We start from the raw sequence: 18,167 nt of genomic DNA, 5'->3' as shown, positions 1-18,167 counted from the left end.
ATTTCACAAAATGATTTTTGTCTTTGAATTCTGGGAGGCCACGGCTGTGTTTTTGTATCCATGAAACAGTGACAAAGTTGAGAAGAGAGATGGAGCCCACTACTTTGATCAGTCCTTCCCTCCCATCTGTCCCTCCAGCTGTCTCATGTCTATCAATCACTCTCAAACACACACTGCCACTCACTTTCTGTCACATCAGCTAATGGATCTGAGTGTTTAATCGGAGACAGTCTACAGCTCTATTAACTGTAGAAAGACACAAAACTCACCATCCAAACAGTTTAAAGTTGAGCGGTGGTTTCCTTTCAACTAGACAGCATAGAGAGTGCTGCTACAAATATTATGACTTATCACAGAGAACAGAGAAATACGTCAGCAAAGCTGTAGCAAAAATTCAGAGAGCTGCCTTGCTGTCTCTTGCCTTATGTAATGCTAGAGTTTCGCTTTGTTGTTTTAGCGACATGCTAACATCAAACTCCATTGAAATAAACTGTCACATCTCTTGCGCAGTAGAGTTTGACGTTAGCATGTTGCTAAGCTAATAACCACAGCTTTGTACATAATATATATAAACAGCATATACAAATAATGATTTCTTAAAATGCTGTATAGGTAGGCAACTCAGTAGGTTTTGCAGCAGAGCTTTAGTGTCGAATAATATAAATGTAACAGGTAGCATGTATTTATGAAAAAACTCAGTTTGTATATACACAACATACATGTACATCAAATTATGTAAATTGCAGTATTACAGTATCAGTAAGTTACATTATCACTGCTTTGAAATACATTCAAATCTTTGCCAGTTTCTACAGATAGACATGCACAAGGGAAAAATCTATATATAGACTACTAGAAACATCTGTCTTACAGAACTGAAACATATCCACTCAACTGCACATATCCAATACTCTCTTCCTCTACACAAATACAAAAACACACACTATTTCATCACACTTCTCCAAGAACATGGCTGCCACCTACTCGATCGAAAGGAGGATTTCTGTGAATATTGATAGCGTCCTCCCTTCCACCGCCTCAGTACAAACAGTCCAGCCATCACTTTGATGCGCACACAGCTTCTGCATATGAACTTTAGCAAAAGAATATAATAGAGAGAAATACAGCAACATAGAAGAGTACAGTACAGAGAATACACTGCACACTGGAGGTGAGTGTTTTGAAAGATATAGAAAAGAAGAAAGAAACAACAAAAATACTTACAAGGCACAGCATGGCGGTAGAGGTTGTCTCGTATGGTTTGCTGAAGCTCGTAGTCGGCGGAGGATTTCGGGAACCTCTGGCTCAGGTAGTGCTTCAGGTCTTTATTGAGTTTATTTCCTTCAAAACAAAGGGAAAACACACATGTTAATGATTCTGAATCATGGGCAAACTCAGTAGATATCTGTAGTAGTGCAGTTTGCTTCTGACTCTTTGTTTTACTACCATTGGATAAAAGTTCCTGCTAGTGGCTAATGCTGCTAACAGTGTCCAAAATGGCTAATATATCGTAGCAGGTACATATTTGTGGTCAAAAGAGGATTTCTGAGCATTCCTATAGTATTGCATTAACAACGCCCAGAACACAGGTTTGTATCCTGTATTTATTGTATTGCGTTTAGGGGAAATTCCACAAAAAAGACAGACTTCTTTTCAAAATATTACTGGTAATAAGTAAAACGAACTCATAACTTGTCAATGGTCTCAAATAGTAGGAGTTCAGGAAGCTTTTGAGAGCAAAAATGGAGGAAAAGGAAAGCTATAAGAAATGCTAATGCACACATATACATACTACTGTAAAAGCGTTTGGGATCAGTAATATATTTTTTAAAAGAAATTAATACTTTTATTCAGCAAGGATGCATTAAAGTGATCAAAAGTGTCAGTAAAGACTTAAATATTTACAAAAAAAAAAAATCCAATTCAAATAAAGCTATTTTGAAATTTCTATTTATCAAAAAAAAAATCCTGAAAAGGCACAGTTTTCAACATTGATACTAATAAGAAATGTTTCTTGAGCACCAAATTAGAAGGATTTCTGAAGGATCATGTGACACTGAAGACTGGAGTAATGATGCTGTAAATTACATTTAAAAATATATTAAAACAGAAACTAAAAAAATATATAATTGGAAAGTTACTTTAAATTATAATAATATTTCACAATATTACTGTTTTTACCATATTTTGATCAAATAAATGCCTTGGTGAGTATGAGAGACTTCTTTCAATAACAAAACAAAACAAAAAAAATCTTACTTTTACGGTAAAAACAGTAGTGTATTAACCATAATGATTTACAATTATGTTGTTGGATGTTTGCATCAAGTATGTCAGGCAACTGTTTCTCAATGTAATAAATTACAAACAAACAAACAAAAAAACATTCGTAAACATATTAATCGAAGAGTATGGGCGTGAAACTGTAATATGCGAGACATTAACACGTAGTAGCACACCTCCATTCACACTCATGGGGATACCTGGCTGCCACCTCAACCCAGTGCAAGCAATAGAGTGGGCCATGTGAAACATTTCCCACCCTCAGCTCCACCATCTGTTTAGAAGACACAGATCGCTTACCCAGCACCATTTCAAAGAGATGCCAATAGCCAAAAGCTGTTTATGTGTTAATGTGGTTCCGCTGGGTGCCCGCACCAATGCCAGATCACTCGCCGGCATTGCCTTCCGACAAACTCTCGATTTCTCACATGAACAAGAGACTCCAGGGATTTCCCTTTGCCGGATTAATGGGAATAGTGCATTTCTGGAGAATTTCTTTGAATGGATAGTCTCATTAAGGCCTAATGATGCAATCAGTTTCTCCGTTTTCTCTCGCCCGCTCTGTAGTCTGGCGTTGATCAAATGAGACTGCATTTTTAAACTTTATGAACATACATAATTGATTGCCATGGTGATACTAAGGGCTTCGGGTCCCAAACGCCGTCCTCTGTCCTTGTAGTTTTCATTCGAATGCAAACTTAGGTGACATAAATCAGCATAGACTGTCAAGTAATAGTCCACTGTGAAGTTTACACCAGTCTGGGCTCATAGAAGGTGCATAGAAGATGTAAAAATGCTCATGAACACCATTTTGCATCCTGCGACTTACAGGCATTGATCAAGATGTGGAGATTTTTCACAATAATTTCTAAATGTGATGCTTAATACTAGTTCAGAATCATCACCTAGTCACTAAACTGCTGTTATTTCCAATGCAGTTCCTCCTGTGGAGTGTTTCGGGAATACGGGATTACTATAGTACAGCACACTGACTAAGATAAGTGTAGACTGGAGGAGTCTGACACTACATCAGCGCTTCTGCATTGAACTCTGGCTAAGAAATAAAAAGATAATTGGAACAAAAATAAACCATCTGAAGGGGGCACTTATGAGATCAAAACAGTTTAACAACTCAAAAGTCGACATCTCAGGATGAAAACAGCCTATTCGACGTGGACAAAGCAAAATCAACAAACACATGCTTTTAAAAATGGGCACTTGTAGCAATTTCATCCCTGAAATGGATAATAAGCATGCAGACACGTTAAAAACCTATTTTCATTCTACTTTTATGTTTGGAGGATGAGTTTAAGGGTCTACAGTAAACTCTTTGTCCTTTTCTGAAAAAAAAAAAAAAAATAATAATAATAATTTAATATTCTTTCATTTTTACTCTCATCATAATGTGTTCAAACAAATAATAACCACAAAATGTTTTCCAATATTTAATATTTTTGCAAAAATGAAATGTTGTGGTCTACAAATCCAAAGCCTTTATTGATCTTTAAAGTCAACATGAAATAGAAATTCACTAAATGCATGTTATTGATCTTACTGTAAGTGATTCATCTATGCATACGTTTCATTTCTTAATTTTGACCTAACGAAACTCTTCCAATGAAACAAAAGATTTCTTCTCTGGTGCTGGATTTCTCCAATCATTTAGTCAATTTAAACCCCGTCCCTTTCTTACAATCAACTGCAAGCTTGCATTCAGATCTGCCTCCATCCAATCAACAACCAATGGATAAAGCCAAGTCCCCGCCCTGTATTTTTTTTTTTTTCAATAATCTCTAATTTTCACTCGAATGTACACCACAATATGGAAGAAAAGATCTGTTTCTACCCTTGTTGCATTGCAACTTTAAAGGATTAGTTCACTTTAAAATGAAAATTACCCCAAGCTTTACACACCCTCAAGCCATCCTAGGTGTATATGACTTTCTTCTTTCTGATTAACACAATCTGAGTTATATTAATAAATATCCTGACGCATCCGAGCTTTATAATGGCAGTGAACGGGACCAACGAGTATGAAACTCAAGAAAGTGCATCCATCCAAAGCAAACACGGCTCCGGGGGGTTAATAAAGGCCTTCTGAAGCGAAGCAATGCTTTTGTGTAAGAAAAATAACCATATTTAACAAGTTATAAAGTAAAATATCTAGCTTCTGCCAGACCGCCTTCCGTATTTAACTTACAAAGAAAGTGTAATGCCTCTTGCAGTTCAAAACGCTTACGCTACGTCCTACGCCTTCCGTATTCAACTTACGGAAAAAAGCTTAACTGACGCAATGCCAGTTACGCTTTCTTTCTAAGTTGAATATGGAAGACGGTCTGGCAGAAGCTAGATATTTTACTTTATAACTTGTTAATTATGGATAATTTTCTTACACAAACACATCGTTTCGCTTCAGAAGGCCTTTATTAACCCCCCAGAGCCGTGTGGAGTATGTTTTGCTTTGTATGGATGCACTTTCTTGAGCTTCATACTCGTTGGTCCTGTTTACTGCCATTATAAAGCTCGGATGCAACAGGATATTTATTAATATAACTCTGATTTTGTTCATCTGAAAGAAGAAAGTCCTATACACCTAGGATGGCTCGAGGGTGAGTAAAGCTTGAGGTAATTTTCATTTGAAAGTGAACTAATCCTTTAACTGTTTAGGAAAAAACAAAGAACTTTTACAATCGTCCATTCAGCAAAGTTTCTCATTTAAGAACTGAAAACCAGATCCAAAACAGCAGACATCTTCAGTTGCACACATTGCAGTTAGGTAAAAATGTACAGTTCTTGTTATCGCTATCATGTTGAGCAGGCTGTACAATTAGCTACAAACACAATAATATAAAAATAATTCAATAGTCCTTCATTTTTACTCTCGTCATAGGGCGTTCAAAAATAAATAAATAACCACAGAAATGCTTTCAATAAGTATATTCAATATTGTGGTCTACAAATCAGAACATTTATGGATCTTTAATCATTTAAAAAAATGCACACATTACAGTGAGGTAAAAATATACATTTAGCACACAGTTCGTGTTATTGCTGCCATGTTGAGCAGGCTGTACAATTAGCTGTAGAACAAGTAACAGCTCTGCCAGGCAATGTTCAAGCTAGAAGGTCAGAAAAGAGCTCTTCTCTTCTAATTGAACCTCTGGAGGATCGTTTCTTAATCTAGCCACATCCAAGTCTAAAAATACATTTTGATGCGAAAGCCATTAGACTGCTTTTTCAGAACTAAAACGGGAGTAATATGTGAGCGTGAAGCTTCCTGTTGAGTTGGTGTGTGCAGTCTGGCGTTGATGTTAGCAGCGCGGCATACCGCTGTGAATTAATCCCTGCAACAGGTTGTGAGTCATTACTCAAACCTACAGCAGCCAGACTACACACCCACCCCCATCCATCATCCTAAACTCACTTTATTCCAATTAGCTGCTTACTAGTCGGACTCAACGGCAACAATGGACTTCTGGCCTACGAGAGTTAAACCTGACGAGATCTGAGCTCCAAGGGATGTGAAAACAGAGAGATGTGTAGGAAGAAAAAAACAAAGGCTTGGCTTATTTTACAAATTTTTAATAAAGACAGTAATTGGGATTTGCAGTAGCTTACTGTATGTCACTACCACCAAGGTACTGTCATGGCCTGTGGTTTGAGTGGACATTCACAACTAATGAGTACAAAATGTGTTACTAGTATGTGAAAGTTTCGAAATAAAAGGAAAAAAAATTCAAAATCTTCAAAAAAAAAAAAAAAAAAAAAAAAAAAACATAAGAACTTTTTTTTTTTTTTTTTACAGCTGTAAACCTCTAGTGCTCTTTAGTCATTTTTGACCAAAACATTTTATATTTAGTTTTTTTATATATAATTTTTTTACTTAATCAGAATGGTACAATACTTGGTAAAGGTTTTGGCACTTGCTATGTGAACACAACACACAAAAAACATGGACATGATTCGAAAAGGTTAAATGGTCCTGAATAAAATAGTCACATTTCGTTGTGCTCGTCGTCGATCAAAAATGACCGCATTGGAAATGAATAGGACACTAATTTCATCTAGTGGAAACTTTTGGTACTGCGGCCAAACTAAATCTTACTGAAAGCTCATTTTTTGAGATATCAAGCTCAAATTTGGAATACAACTTGTTTAGATTTATGGCTTTGATTTTCTTGTAGTTTAAGAGTAAAATGTGTTTTGAAAAAACACATTTTAAAAAGAGACTACACTCTTTAAAAAGAGACCACACTTAAGTCTGTGCTCCAAAGCATTTGAGATTTATGACAGTTTAAGTTGGACATTTATGCTCAAAAAGCGAATATATGGATTATAACTACTGCATAAATATAATTTAGTAAACCTAAAAATACAAAACATTAAATAAACATTATTGAACCAAATTATAGTACATTCATGTTATTGAAATAAAAATTCTCACATTCCCTGATCTGGAATATTGGCTCCTTAAATTACTGTACCATTATTTGGTCTGGTAAATACAAAAGGGGTAAAACAAAAATAAATAAATAAATGTAGTCTGCTGAAATGTTTAGGGTGTGTTTTTACACAGACCCATGCACTTTTTACAGACAGTGAGTAGATTACACAAGATATAATCTTATTATGTGCACTGTGAGTGATATGGAAATGGCTTTAGTGCAGGGCAAAGAATGGGTCTAAAAGCACCTTTTCGAGGAAACAAGTGTTTTGAGAAGAAAATATGATTACAAGATATTTTTTAAATGGGGAGTTCAGCATACCAATGATAACTACATTACTCACACAAAAAGCACATCGAGAACCACAAAATCAATGTAATAAAGAACAAACACAGCAAAACGACTCCTGAACATAAAGGAATTAACAATGTTTTCTAAGTGGATTATTTATTGATTATTAAGCGAATCAGTTTTTGGGAGCACCTAATTCATCTTGCAGCTTTCAAACAGATGTATGATATCTGTTGTGAGGCCGGCGGTTCTGCTTCATTTTGCTGACTCTCTGCTGATTTATGCAGACCCTCTAGACAGAAATTACAACGGCCCAATGGTGCACATCTTATCTTACAAGGCTGACTGGTTTCTTCTTGCTCAGTGTGTCCATAATCCTGTGTGAAGATGACCAAGTAGCAGCACTATCTTTATTTATTTTTTATTTTTTTAACAGTCTGTATTTTACTCCACCACTCTCCAAATGCAGGCCAAGAGCTGGCGGTTCAGAAGGAAAGATAAGTCTGTGTATATTAATGCGTGTGCGTATGCATATTGGGGTATGGGGGACACCATTTGGTGTCCGAGCCCCAAATCCCTCCTAAAACAGATAATTAGAGAACAAATTGCCACGGAACCAACTGCACCTGGCAGAGATACCGATAAGCTCCCAACTGCGAGCGCCCACTTAACACAGACAGCCAAAGCATGCTGGATTAATTCCAACGTATTTATGTGTATCTGCATGTACGCAAGTGTGTAATACAACTGTCTCAGTTGCCAGGGAGTATCTTCAATTACCTGCTGGATCTCAATGCCCATCAGAATAAACTAAAGCACAGTGTGTTTAGAAGAGATTACTGGATCAGACAAAGCATCCGGCATTCAGAATGGCGAGATGAGACAGAGTGAGCGTGTGTGTGCGTGTGTGTGTGTATACAGGTCTTGCTACCACTCAGAAACATCACTGCCAGCTGACGCCAGCCCTAAGTTCTAGGAAAAACGAAATCCAGTAACTGAACTGAGTCTTGTTTTACTCACTTGGCTTTGGCGATGGAAAATGAAAGAACTGTCAGATTTGCAAATTTCTTTGGAGTCAAGCTACTTTCTGAACGTTTTCCTCTGCCTGTACATGAAAGCAGGAAATATAACTTTGTTCAGAAAGGCTCTTGGAAAAATTGCTGCCTGACAGATAAGTAAAGAAAGTGTCTGACACACAGACTAACCAGCAGTCTAAAGGCACTTGAGTGTTTCTGGTCCAATGTAAATTCATGTTCCAAATCCGTCTGAACAGTTTTCAGGTTAAAGGCATATGGAGCACTATTTAACTTAGGCCCCATGTACACTAGTGCATTTTCGTTTTAAAACGCATACGTTTTGCTACGGTTATGCCTGTTGTTTACACTACGCAGGCATTTTCAAATCTCGAAAACGGAGACTTTCAAACGCTGCTGAGCCCGTTTTAGTTTGAAAACGCTGGGGTTGCGTTTCAGTATAGACGTACGAAAACAGAGACTTTTGAAAACAATGGCGTGGCTGCCCACATTCGCTCTGCGTATCCTTGACGACCGTGTAAACAACAACATGGAGAATGGACTACAATCTTTGCTGGCTTTGTTGTCATTTTTAGCAGCCATTGTCCAGTTAAGACTGCATTTTTTTAATACTGCAGCTGCCTACATGCGCAAGAGGTAACTGTTCACACTTGTACGCGCATGCTCAGTATGCATTAACGGTCATGTGACATGCGTTTTCGGCCATATTGTGTAGACGGAGATTGTTTCTAACAAGAACCTGACTATATATTTTTTGTATGTTTATATTAACATTTTGTAATGTGTCGTTGTATTTTTGTATGTATATATTATAATAAAATACTAACAATACATACAACAACAAGTAATGTTTAATAATTTGTAATAATAATAATAATAACAGTAGTAATAAAAACAGATAATTTATATAAAACTTCACATTCAAATTCTATTTGAACAGTTTTCAGGTTAAAGGAGTATGAAGCATTATTTAACTTAAATTATTAGACAAAAAACTGACTATATTTTTATGTTTACATTAACATATTCTGAAATATTTATTTTGTAGGTATATGTTACATTACAATTAAATAATATAATATAATATAATATAATATATTTTTAAAAATCTATAATTTATATATATATATAATATATATATCATAATCCAATTTCATTTTACTTGAAATATTAGTTTCTTTTATTTTTGTATGTATATATTAAAAATAAAATTAAAAGCACACTTATTTATTTAATTTTATTATAATAATATAATATAATATAATATAATATAATATAATTATACTATAATTTTTTTTTTTTTAAATTTATAATATATATATAAATCCAATTTCATTTTACTTGAAATATTAGTTTTTCTTTTATTTTTGTATGTATATATTAAAAATACAATAAATTAAAAGCACACACTTATTTATTTATTTAATTTTTTTATTATTATTAAAACCACACTGCAGGGGAGGCTTGATCATAGTTAACCATCATTTAAAAACATGCTCAAAGGCACCCTGTGGACAGACTACGGCTGTCAGTGTCATCAGCCTATGCTCTTATTAGACAGATCAGTCTGCTGAGACACATATCACCCTCAGTCCACCTTTCACACACATAACTATATAAACTTTGGAGGGGGGACTGGATTTTTAAGCATTACTCTGATAGTAATAAGGATTATATTTAGCACAAATCTCAGTAATTGTTAAAAATATGCAGTCTCACAGGTTAAAAACCCAGTGGCGACAACGTACGAATACAGTGCGACAAATACAACCAGAGAGCGTGCTGCTGCTCTGCTCTGTAGATCCATGTGTCCAAGATTCTGTGTGGAAAAACAGGTATGAGGTCTGTAAACAGGCATCTGATTGGTATTCTGCTCTCGTTTCTTTCTCAGCTCTACACTGCCCTCTCTGTTTCCCTCCATTACGCCTGGCCTGCATCACACTGGGCCCTGTCACCATGGCAACGCTGGTCAGAGCAGCACTCATCCAGCTTTGGCGTTTAAGTGTGCTGCCCCCTACTGGTGGTTAAAGGTAACAAGCACATACAATAACTGATAGGTAAACTCTCTCTTTGGTGCTACATACTAACCAACTTAAAAGGCGAAACAAATAAATAAATAAATAAATAAATAAATAAATAAACAAACATAGTAAATTATGAGCTCTATAAATCATTCCAAAGTTTTGAAAATAAAAAAGCTCTTGTGAATTTGAGCACTGTTGCACTTACTAGACATTGTAGCCTGAAAACCCCCTTTCATCATACTTGATATATGAGCAAAATAACCCCAATTATATCAGAAATATTACACACATATGTGTACATACAAATAATATACAAATATTCTTTTAAAATATTTAAAAATATATGGAAATATTCATAGAAAATCACAATTAATATTAAAGGTATGGCAACTTTGGTACAGAATTTTATTTTTTGATTAAACTTTAATATTATTGCAAGCACTTATTGTCCAAACAAACCAAACTTGGAAGAAGTAAACAGTTTGTTTGTTTGTTTGTTTGTTTTAACGTGATTTCAGCTTCTGTGGCTATTTTCATGGCGAGAAAAATTTATGGTAAAACTATATCAGGTTTTTACAAAAACTATTTGCTAAAAACTCCAAAACTAAAAATAAATTTGGTTTAGCCAGCAAACAGAAACAAATTTCTTTCACATAGGCCTGTAAATCAATTAAACATTTTAGTCTAATTACATTACACACCAATTCACTTTTATATTTAATTTTTTAAATAATTTAATAGTATTACTGAAAAAATAAAATAAGAATCCTTTAATGTGATTATGTAGCAGTGCTATTTAATATGAGTGCAGTCAGAGTGTCATATTAACCCCTCATTTATAACAAGGAACATACTTTGCGGTCAAATTTATGACAATCTCAGCCTATCGCCATTCATCCTGAGGATTTTAAATGACCATACGAGATAAAACAGACAGGGACACTTTACAGCCGCATCTCTCTCAAGTAGCAAGTGAAATTGTTTACCACATTCCAGATTGCTTTTATCGATTCCCAGCACTCTGGGCAGAAAATATGCCTCAAATGATTCATCTCAGACATGCAGTGTTGATCAGATAGAGCTGTCATTTATATTAGTCCTCTCTGACTGCAGGCATCAGACAAGCTTTTCAGCTTCACTGGCCTTTATGGTTGTGTCTGACTACTGTTGGGTTTGTCTGTGTGTTTTATGGGTATGTGAATGCATTAACATCTTTGTGGGATCACAAAGAAGCACCAAACTCAGACGTCTTACATCTGCCCATTACAATTACAAGTTGATATATACTACAGTTCAAAAGTTTAGGTATAGTAAGATTTATAAAACAAAAATGAATAAAATACTTTTATTCAGCAAGGATGCATTAAATTGCTCAAAAGTGCCAGTTAAGATATTTATAATGTCACACGGTTTCCATAAAAATATCAAGCATTGATAATAAGAAGAAATATTATGCCAAATCAGCATTTTAAAATGACTTCTGAAGGATCATGTAACACTGTAGACTGGAGTAATGACTGCTGAAAATTCCGGTTTGCCTATAAAAATATGCATATTAAAAGAAAAAAAAAAAAACTGTTTCAGGGGCAACCACAGGTAAACACGTAGCCATAAATTTGATATGTTATCTTAAATGATCTTTAATTGTCCAGAAATCACTGAGAGTTTCTGCAGCAGGTGCTGAACGGCACAAAACCAAAGAAATGTAAGTCAAAGATCATTACACTTTATATAAAGTTTTACCCTTGAAGTGGTCAGTCTTTTGTTGCAATAAAAAAATGGGAATAATAGGAATACTAAGTATGCATACTATTTTTTGTCAATTTTTAAGTCTCAGTCCCAAATAATCTCAATTTTGTGTCATTCTTTATATTGCAAAGTAATAACAAAAAAAAAATCATCCAAAATTGCAATTAATATTGAAAACATGATTGCAATAGGGTATAGATTTTTATTTCTTTGGTTAACGTTTAATATTAATTAAATTACTTATTGCAATTTCTTATTGGCATTGAATTAAAACATAGCTTGACTCAACAGTTATCTACCTTTAAAGGGAACGAACAATACAATAATTTAAAAATACATATATTTTTTTTCTTTCCATACTCTATCCAGTCAAGCATCAGACAACCAAATTAAACTTTCACACCACCAAACAAATCAGACCCTTGTGATAGGATTAAGAGAGAAGCATTAAGACTCTGAACACCCGGTGCGAAGTAACACAATTAATTAGTACAGCCTATTAACACTGCTAGCTTGCGTTCTATGCTTGATGGGAACTGCTGTTAAAGCAGCTTAGCATCATTGTTTGTCTACTTACAAATATTTCCTCATTAGGGCAAACCTTACAAACCTTAAAGAGTCTGGCTCTTTCAGGACATTACAAAAGGAGATTTATAAGACAGGCATAAGTAGTAAAGCAGGTGGAAATGGATTGACCTGGGTTGTATTTTACAGTAAATGTGCCAAATGTACAAGTAGAATGGATGGATGAATGGATGACAGAGAGAGACAGACAATAGATAGATAGATAGATAGATAGATAGATAGATAGACAAACTATGGCACAAAGAATTACTGGACTTTGACATACTACTTACAGAAACTTTAAGCCCCATATCTAATAAAATTTGTTGTGCTTGCACTGCTGAGGGCCAACTCCTCATTCTCCTGCTTCCTGCCACTTCCTTCCTCTGAACTCCCATGCCATCTTTCTTTCTCCTCTTTTTAATTGTTGTTCCCTCAATCCATGCTTGTGTCCTTGTCTTCCTTTTTTTAATCATCTTGATGCATGTGTCACTTTCTTACCCTCCGTTCATCACACTATGTCTCTCTCACTATGCTGCAGTTTCATTGTCGCCCCACCACTGGGTTTGATTAAAGCCTCTGTGATATAACCCACTCTCACCCCACACAGGGACAACAGCAGCTGGGTGCACTCACAAGTCAATATGGCACCCCTCCACGCAACCAACACAGACTTCAGGGGTGTGGCACCACGCCAGCCATGATAACAAGAACCCTACCAACCTGTCTCTCACTCTCATTCAGCCACAATGGTTTTTCATTTTGCTGATGCAACACAATAACTAAATAAAGCACGTGTTCGTCCTCACGGAGCCCTCAAGGAGAACAGTTCTGTGACTAAGCAAACAGCAGCCAGCTGAGCCAAGACCACAGACATCATCTTTGATCTTTCCAAGACCGTCACTAGGGGGCATGGGTGAATATGGTCCAAAGTTGAAGGCTAGTAAATGTGTTATCTTCTGAGAATAATAATACATACAACCCTCAATTTTAACTTAGTTAAAACTTTTACCTAATTTGACATTTAATTTCAGAGCAGCGACACAGGTGTCTTTGTTCAATACAAAAATAAATAAATAAATAAATAAACAAAAAAAATTAAAATAAAAATAAAATTAGATTAAATTAAATTAAAGAATAAAAAATAAAGATAAAATAAAATAATAACCCAAATAAAATAAAATGAAGAAAAATAACAAAATAAAATAAAACTAAAAACTAAATAAAATCTAAATTAAATGCATTTTGAAAAAATAAATTAAATTAAATTTTAAAAAACATATAAAATAAAATAACACAAATAAAATAAAAAATGGATGCTTTTGCCCATTGAATAATGTAGAATAATGTGTAATAAATAATTTTGTCCAGCTGTTCGAGTTGATTCCACATAGGACCCCAGGGGGAGCTGTTTGTAATCCCCGATAAAAAAAATAAATATGTGACCCTGGATCACAAAACCAGTCATAAGTGTCATTTTTTTAAATTAAGAAATTGAATTTTTTTGTTAGTATAGGACAATATTTGGCCGAGATACAAATATGGAATCTGAGGGTGTAAAAAAAAATAAAAAAAAAAAAAATCGAAATATTGAGAAAATCGCCTTTAAAGATGTCCAAATGAAGTCCTTAGCAATGCATATCCACTCACAGAAATAAATATTTGATATATTTACAGTAGGAAATTTACAAAATATCTTCATGGAACATGATCTTTACTTAATATCCCAATGATTTTTCGCATAAAAGAAAAATCGATAATTTTGACCCATACAATGTATTGTTGGCTATTGCTACAAATATACCCGTGCGAATTATGACTGGTTTTGTGGTCCAGGGTCACATATATAACATGTAACGTAGTATAACATGTAATATACTAAACTATTGTAAGCGGTTTAAAAAATAAATAAATAAATAAAAGAATGACAAAAGTTTAATTTCACAATATATAGCTTTTTAATATGTAATAAAGTTAAAACGGTCATAATACTTAGCTTATCAGTAAATGATAGTGTGAGGCCTTCTTAAAGGGACATTTATTTAGAAATGAACTCCAGATGGAACCTTTCACAAAAGTAATTTTCAGGCTTTGTACAGTGGAATGAAAATAAACCATCACCTATGAGTGAATCACACTGGTGATCAAATGGACAGTTCACTTCACAGTTGCCATTCCCTACAGCTCCACCCAATACTGCTACTCTTCAATGCTGGGATTTCACCACCACAACCCTTTACTATCACTCTTATTCAACCTCCAGACTTTTCCTCTCTCCATCCTTCTCTTTTCCTGTCATTCTCTTATCCTCGGGTTGCCGTTGACCCTTGAGCAGATGGCCATGACCTAGTTTCTGCAGCGGTGATGCTGAGTCACAGGCCAGCAGGACGTTACACACATCAGAGGCAGGCAAGGTGATGTTATCCACATCAGGGCCTCCCTCCACACGCCACATCTGCCTCCATCTATATTTAGCAGCAGAAGCGCACTCACCCAACTGCCCCAGTCTACTACATTTAACTACACTCAGTGAGAGAGAGACTGATTGTATACATACATGTACACCATAAAGACGGGCTTAGGCACCTTCCCAAACAAGTCTTTGACACACTAATCTAACAGTGGCCCAAATGCAGCTTTGATCCACCCCTCTATGGCAGAGCACTGTGGCAATTTACACAGCATACTAGACCATACACAACTTTTATACCATTCCACAGCACTTGCGTTTCGTTGTGTTGCTAAATGAATTTTAAATGACTTAAACAAAATGATCCCAAAAGCAAATTTAACCCAAATCGCATGGGCTATAAAAGAGAGCTTCAAATCCTAGATCAGTATAAAATTTAGTCTTAAGCCTCTCTTAAACTGTGGCACATGAATGTGTAATGAAAGTGTGTTTGAATATGGCAGCTCTTATAAAGTGCTTTTTATATGGATACTGTACTATACATAAATAAAAGTTGTAAACAGTCTAAAAATACATTATAAAAATATAAGAGCATCCACAATTAAAGGGTTAGTTCACCCAAAAATTAAAATTCTGTCATTAATTACTCACCCTCATGTCGTTCCACACCCGTAAGACCTTCGTTCATCTTCGGAACACAAATTAAGATATTTTTGATGAAATCTGATGGCTCAGTTGAAGCCTGCATTGCCAGCAAGATAATTAACACTTTCAGATGCCCAGAAAGGTACTAAAGTTATATTTAAAACAGTTCATGTGACTACAGTGGTTCAACCTTAATGTTATAAAGTGACGAGAATACTTTTTGTGCGTCAAAAAAAACAAAATAAGAACTTTTCAACAATATCTAGTGATGGACACTGCTTCGAAGCTTTACGAATCTTTTGTTTCGAATCAGCGCCAAAGTCATGTGATTTCAGTAAACAAGGCTTTGTTACGTCATAAGGGTTTTGAAATTTCAATAGCTCACGTGACTTTGGCAGTTTGATATGCGATCCGAACCACTGATTCGAAACAAAAGATTCATAAAGCTTCGAAGCTTCATGAAGCGGTGTTTTGAAATTGTCCATTACTAGATATTGTCGAAAAGTCATTATTTTGTTTTTTTGGCGCACAAAAAGTATTCTCGTCGCTTTATAACATTAAGGTTGAACCACTGTAGTTACATGAACTGTTTTAAATATGTTTTTTGTACCTTTCTGGGCATGTGAAAGTGTTAATTATATTGCTGGCAATTGAGGCCTCACTGAGCCATCGGATTTCATCAAAAATATCTTAATTTGTGTTCCGAAGATGAACGAAGGTCTTACGGGTATGGAACGACATGAGGGTGAGTAATTAATGACAGAATTTTCATTTTTGGGTGAACTAACTCTTTAAGATAATGAAAGTCAAGTTTTTAGGTTTGATAAGGTTTGAAAAATGTTCATACTATGTACAGGAACAGATAAAATCTAAAATCTACCATTAATAATGAAAAATAATAGATTTTATTATAATAATGCCATGTGGTGTAAACAAAAAGTGCAACCTTACACCATTAAAATATATGTTAGTGTAGACATCTTTTTTTATATATTTATTTTCCAAAATAGTTTTGAGTACAATATCATTCAAGGTTTTTTGAGATTTTATTGAAAGAAATTCTTTTATTCAGCAAGGACAAATTAAATTTATCATAAGTGACAGTAAAGACATTTATTATAATGTCACAAAATATTTGCTGTTAATAAATGCTGTTCTTTTTAACTTTCTATTCATCAAAAATGGCTGCTGAAAATTCAGCTTCACCATCACATGAATAAATTTGAAAATATATTCATTTTCAAGTTATTGCAAGTTATAATATTTCACAATATCACTGATTTTACCGTATTTTTGATGAAATACATGCAGTCTTGCTGAGCATAAGAGACATTATAAAAATCTTACTGACCCCGAACTTTTAAACAGTAGAGTATTTTTCAAAGTATTTTTTTTTTTACAAACATCATGAATGATTCATAAATTAACTAACCTTGCCTTGTCATAAAAAGTCAAATTATCTGATATTTTAAGAGACATGCACATCACCGAAGATTGCATTTTTAATGTATTTTCTGAATAAATTAAAAGATCAGACCAAAACAAAGCATTGCATCATTGTCCCATAAAACAGTTTCAAGGTTACCCAAGAAAAAAAAAACAACACCTAAAATTTGGTTAGAATACAAAAACATTCAAAACATACTCGAGTAGCCAAGCGAATGTGAAGCACATGCAATTTTAATGCCTAGCCTTCCAGATTTGTTTTGTTCCTAAATTTTCATGCTTAAAATATCAAGCTTCCATATGTGCAGACTCTGTTAACGCCGCACACCCCGAGGGGCTTCACAATCTGTCAAGCCGACCAACCTGCACTGATACAAACAAAGGCACGATGCATGACTGCGCTGATCACCTGCATCGCATCAGACATTCTGCATTTGGAGCTCATGGTTCTTTTTCATATCCAACATCGTTACAAGGCATATTTGGGAAGTTTATGCGAATGCACTAAAACTGTACAAGAAAATGCAGACGTTTAGAGGATTCTCTGTGCTGTAGTGGCTGCAGACTCTCTTGTACTGTGAGGGAATTAATCATGAAGCTGGAAGTGACAGCTTTCTGCAGTGCCGGCTCCTTCATCATCCATTCCACTGCACTGTGACTAAACGCTTTCATGCTACATGTCATCAACCTCTTTATGAGACCGGGATCCGCAACAATAGGTTCCTCACAACATCATCTCCATTTCAATCCTATCTACCCTCATTACAAGAGCGTCGGCGTTTCATCTTTTCTTCTCTGGAAAATATCACTTCCTCTTCTCCACCTGTCCTAAACAATATGCACATGTTCAGGAAGTGCTATGGAAATGAAGCACAGAGTGGGAGGTGATCCAGTGCAGCTCATATTTTACTGGGCAAAACCAATCAGTGACCTTCTCTGAGGGGGCCACTGGTTTGCATAGAGAGGGGCCCAAACATAATGAACCAATAAAGATGGAATTTAAATCTAAAGGCTTGATTGATACTCGTTAATCTTCAGCATTTTATTCTGTCTTTCTCACTCCTTCACACCTTGGCCCTATTTCCAGCTGGTATTAAGATGCGTTTTGGTCGATCGGATCACAAGTTGATGATGAACACACATACCCATTTACACCTGGTGTTTTAATCCGTCTCTTTTGTCCACTTTCAATCACTTATATCCTAATTTCTTCGAGGAGAGGATCTATGGGCGGGTAAATGTATGGTTTTTTTCAGATCTTTCGATCTAATAGGCA

The 18,167-nt window shown here is 35.2% G+C and overlaps 1 protein-coding gene across 9 annotated transcripts in view; it reads right to left on the bottom strand.

Moving 5' to 3' along the window:
- Positions 1 to 18,167, bottom strand: part of magi1b (membrane associated guanylate kinase, WW and PDZ domain containing 1b) — a 149,777-nt gene that overhangs the window by 84,634 nt on the left and 46,976 nt on the right. For all 9 annotated transcript variants that reach the window (XM_051912009.1, XM_051912005.1, XM_051912007.1 and 6 more), the window contains exon 2: positions 1,225 to 1,341. In XM_051912009.1, the coding sequence (XP_051767969.1) occupies positions 1,225 to 1,341 (117 nt within the window). The remainder of the gene's footprint in view (positions 1 to 1,224; positions 1,342 to 18,167) is intronic.

Source organism: Ctenopharyngodon idella, chromosome 11 (genome assembly GCF_019924925.1).
Source record: "Ctenopharyngodon idella isolate HZGC_01 chromosome 11, HZGC01, whole genome shotgun sequence".
Lineage (NCBI taxonomy): Eukaryota > Metazoa > Chordata > Actinopteri > Cypriniformes > Xenocyprididae > Ctenopharyngodon > Ctenopharyngodon idella.
Note: the sequence above shows the minus strand (reverse complement) of the source record. Positions and strands in the feature narration are given on the sequence as shown.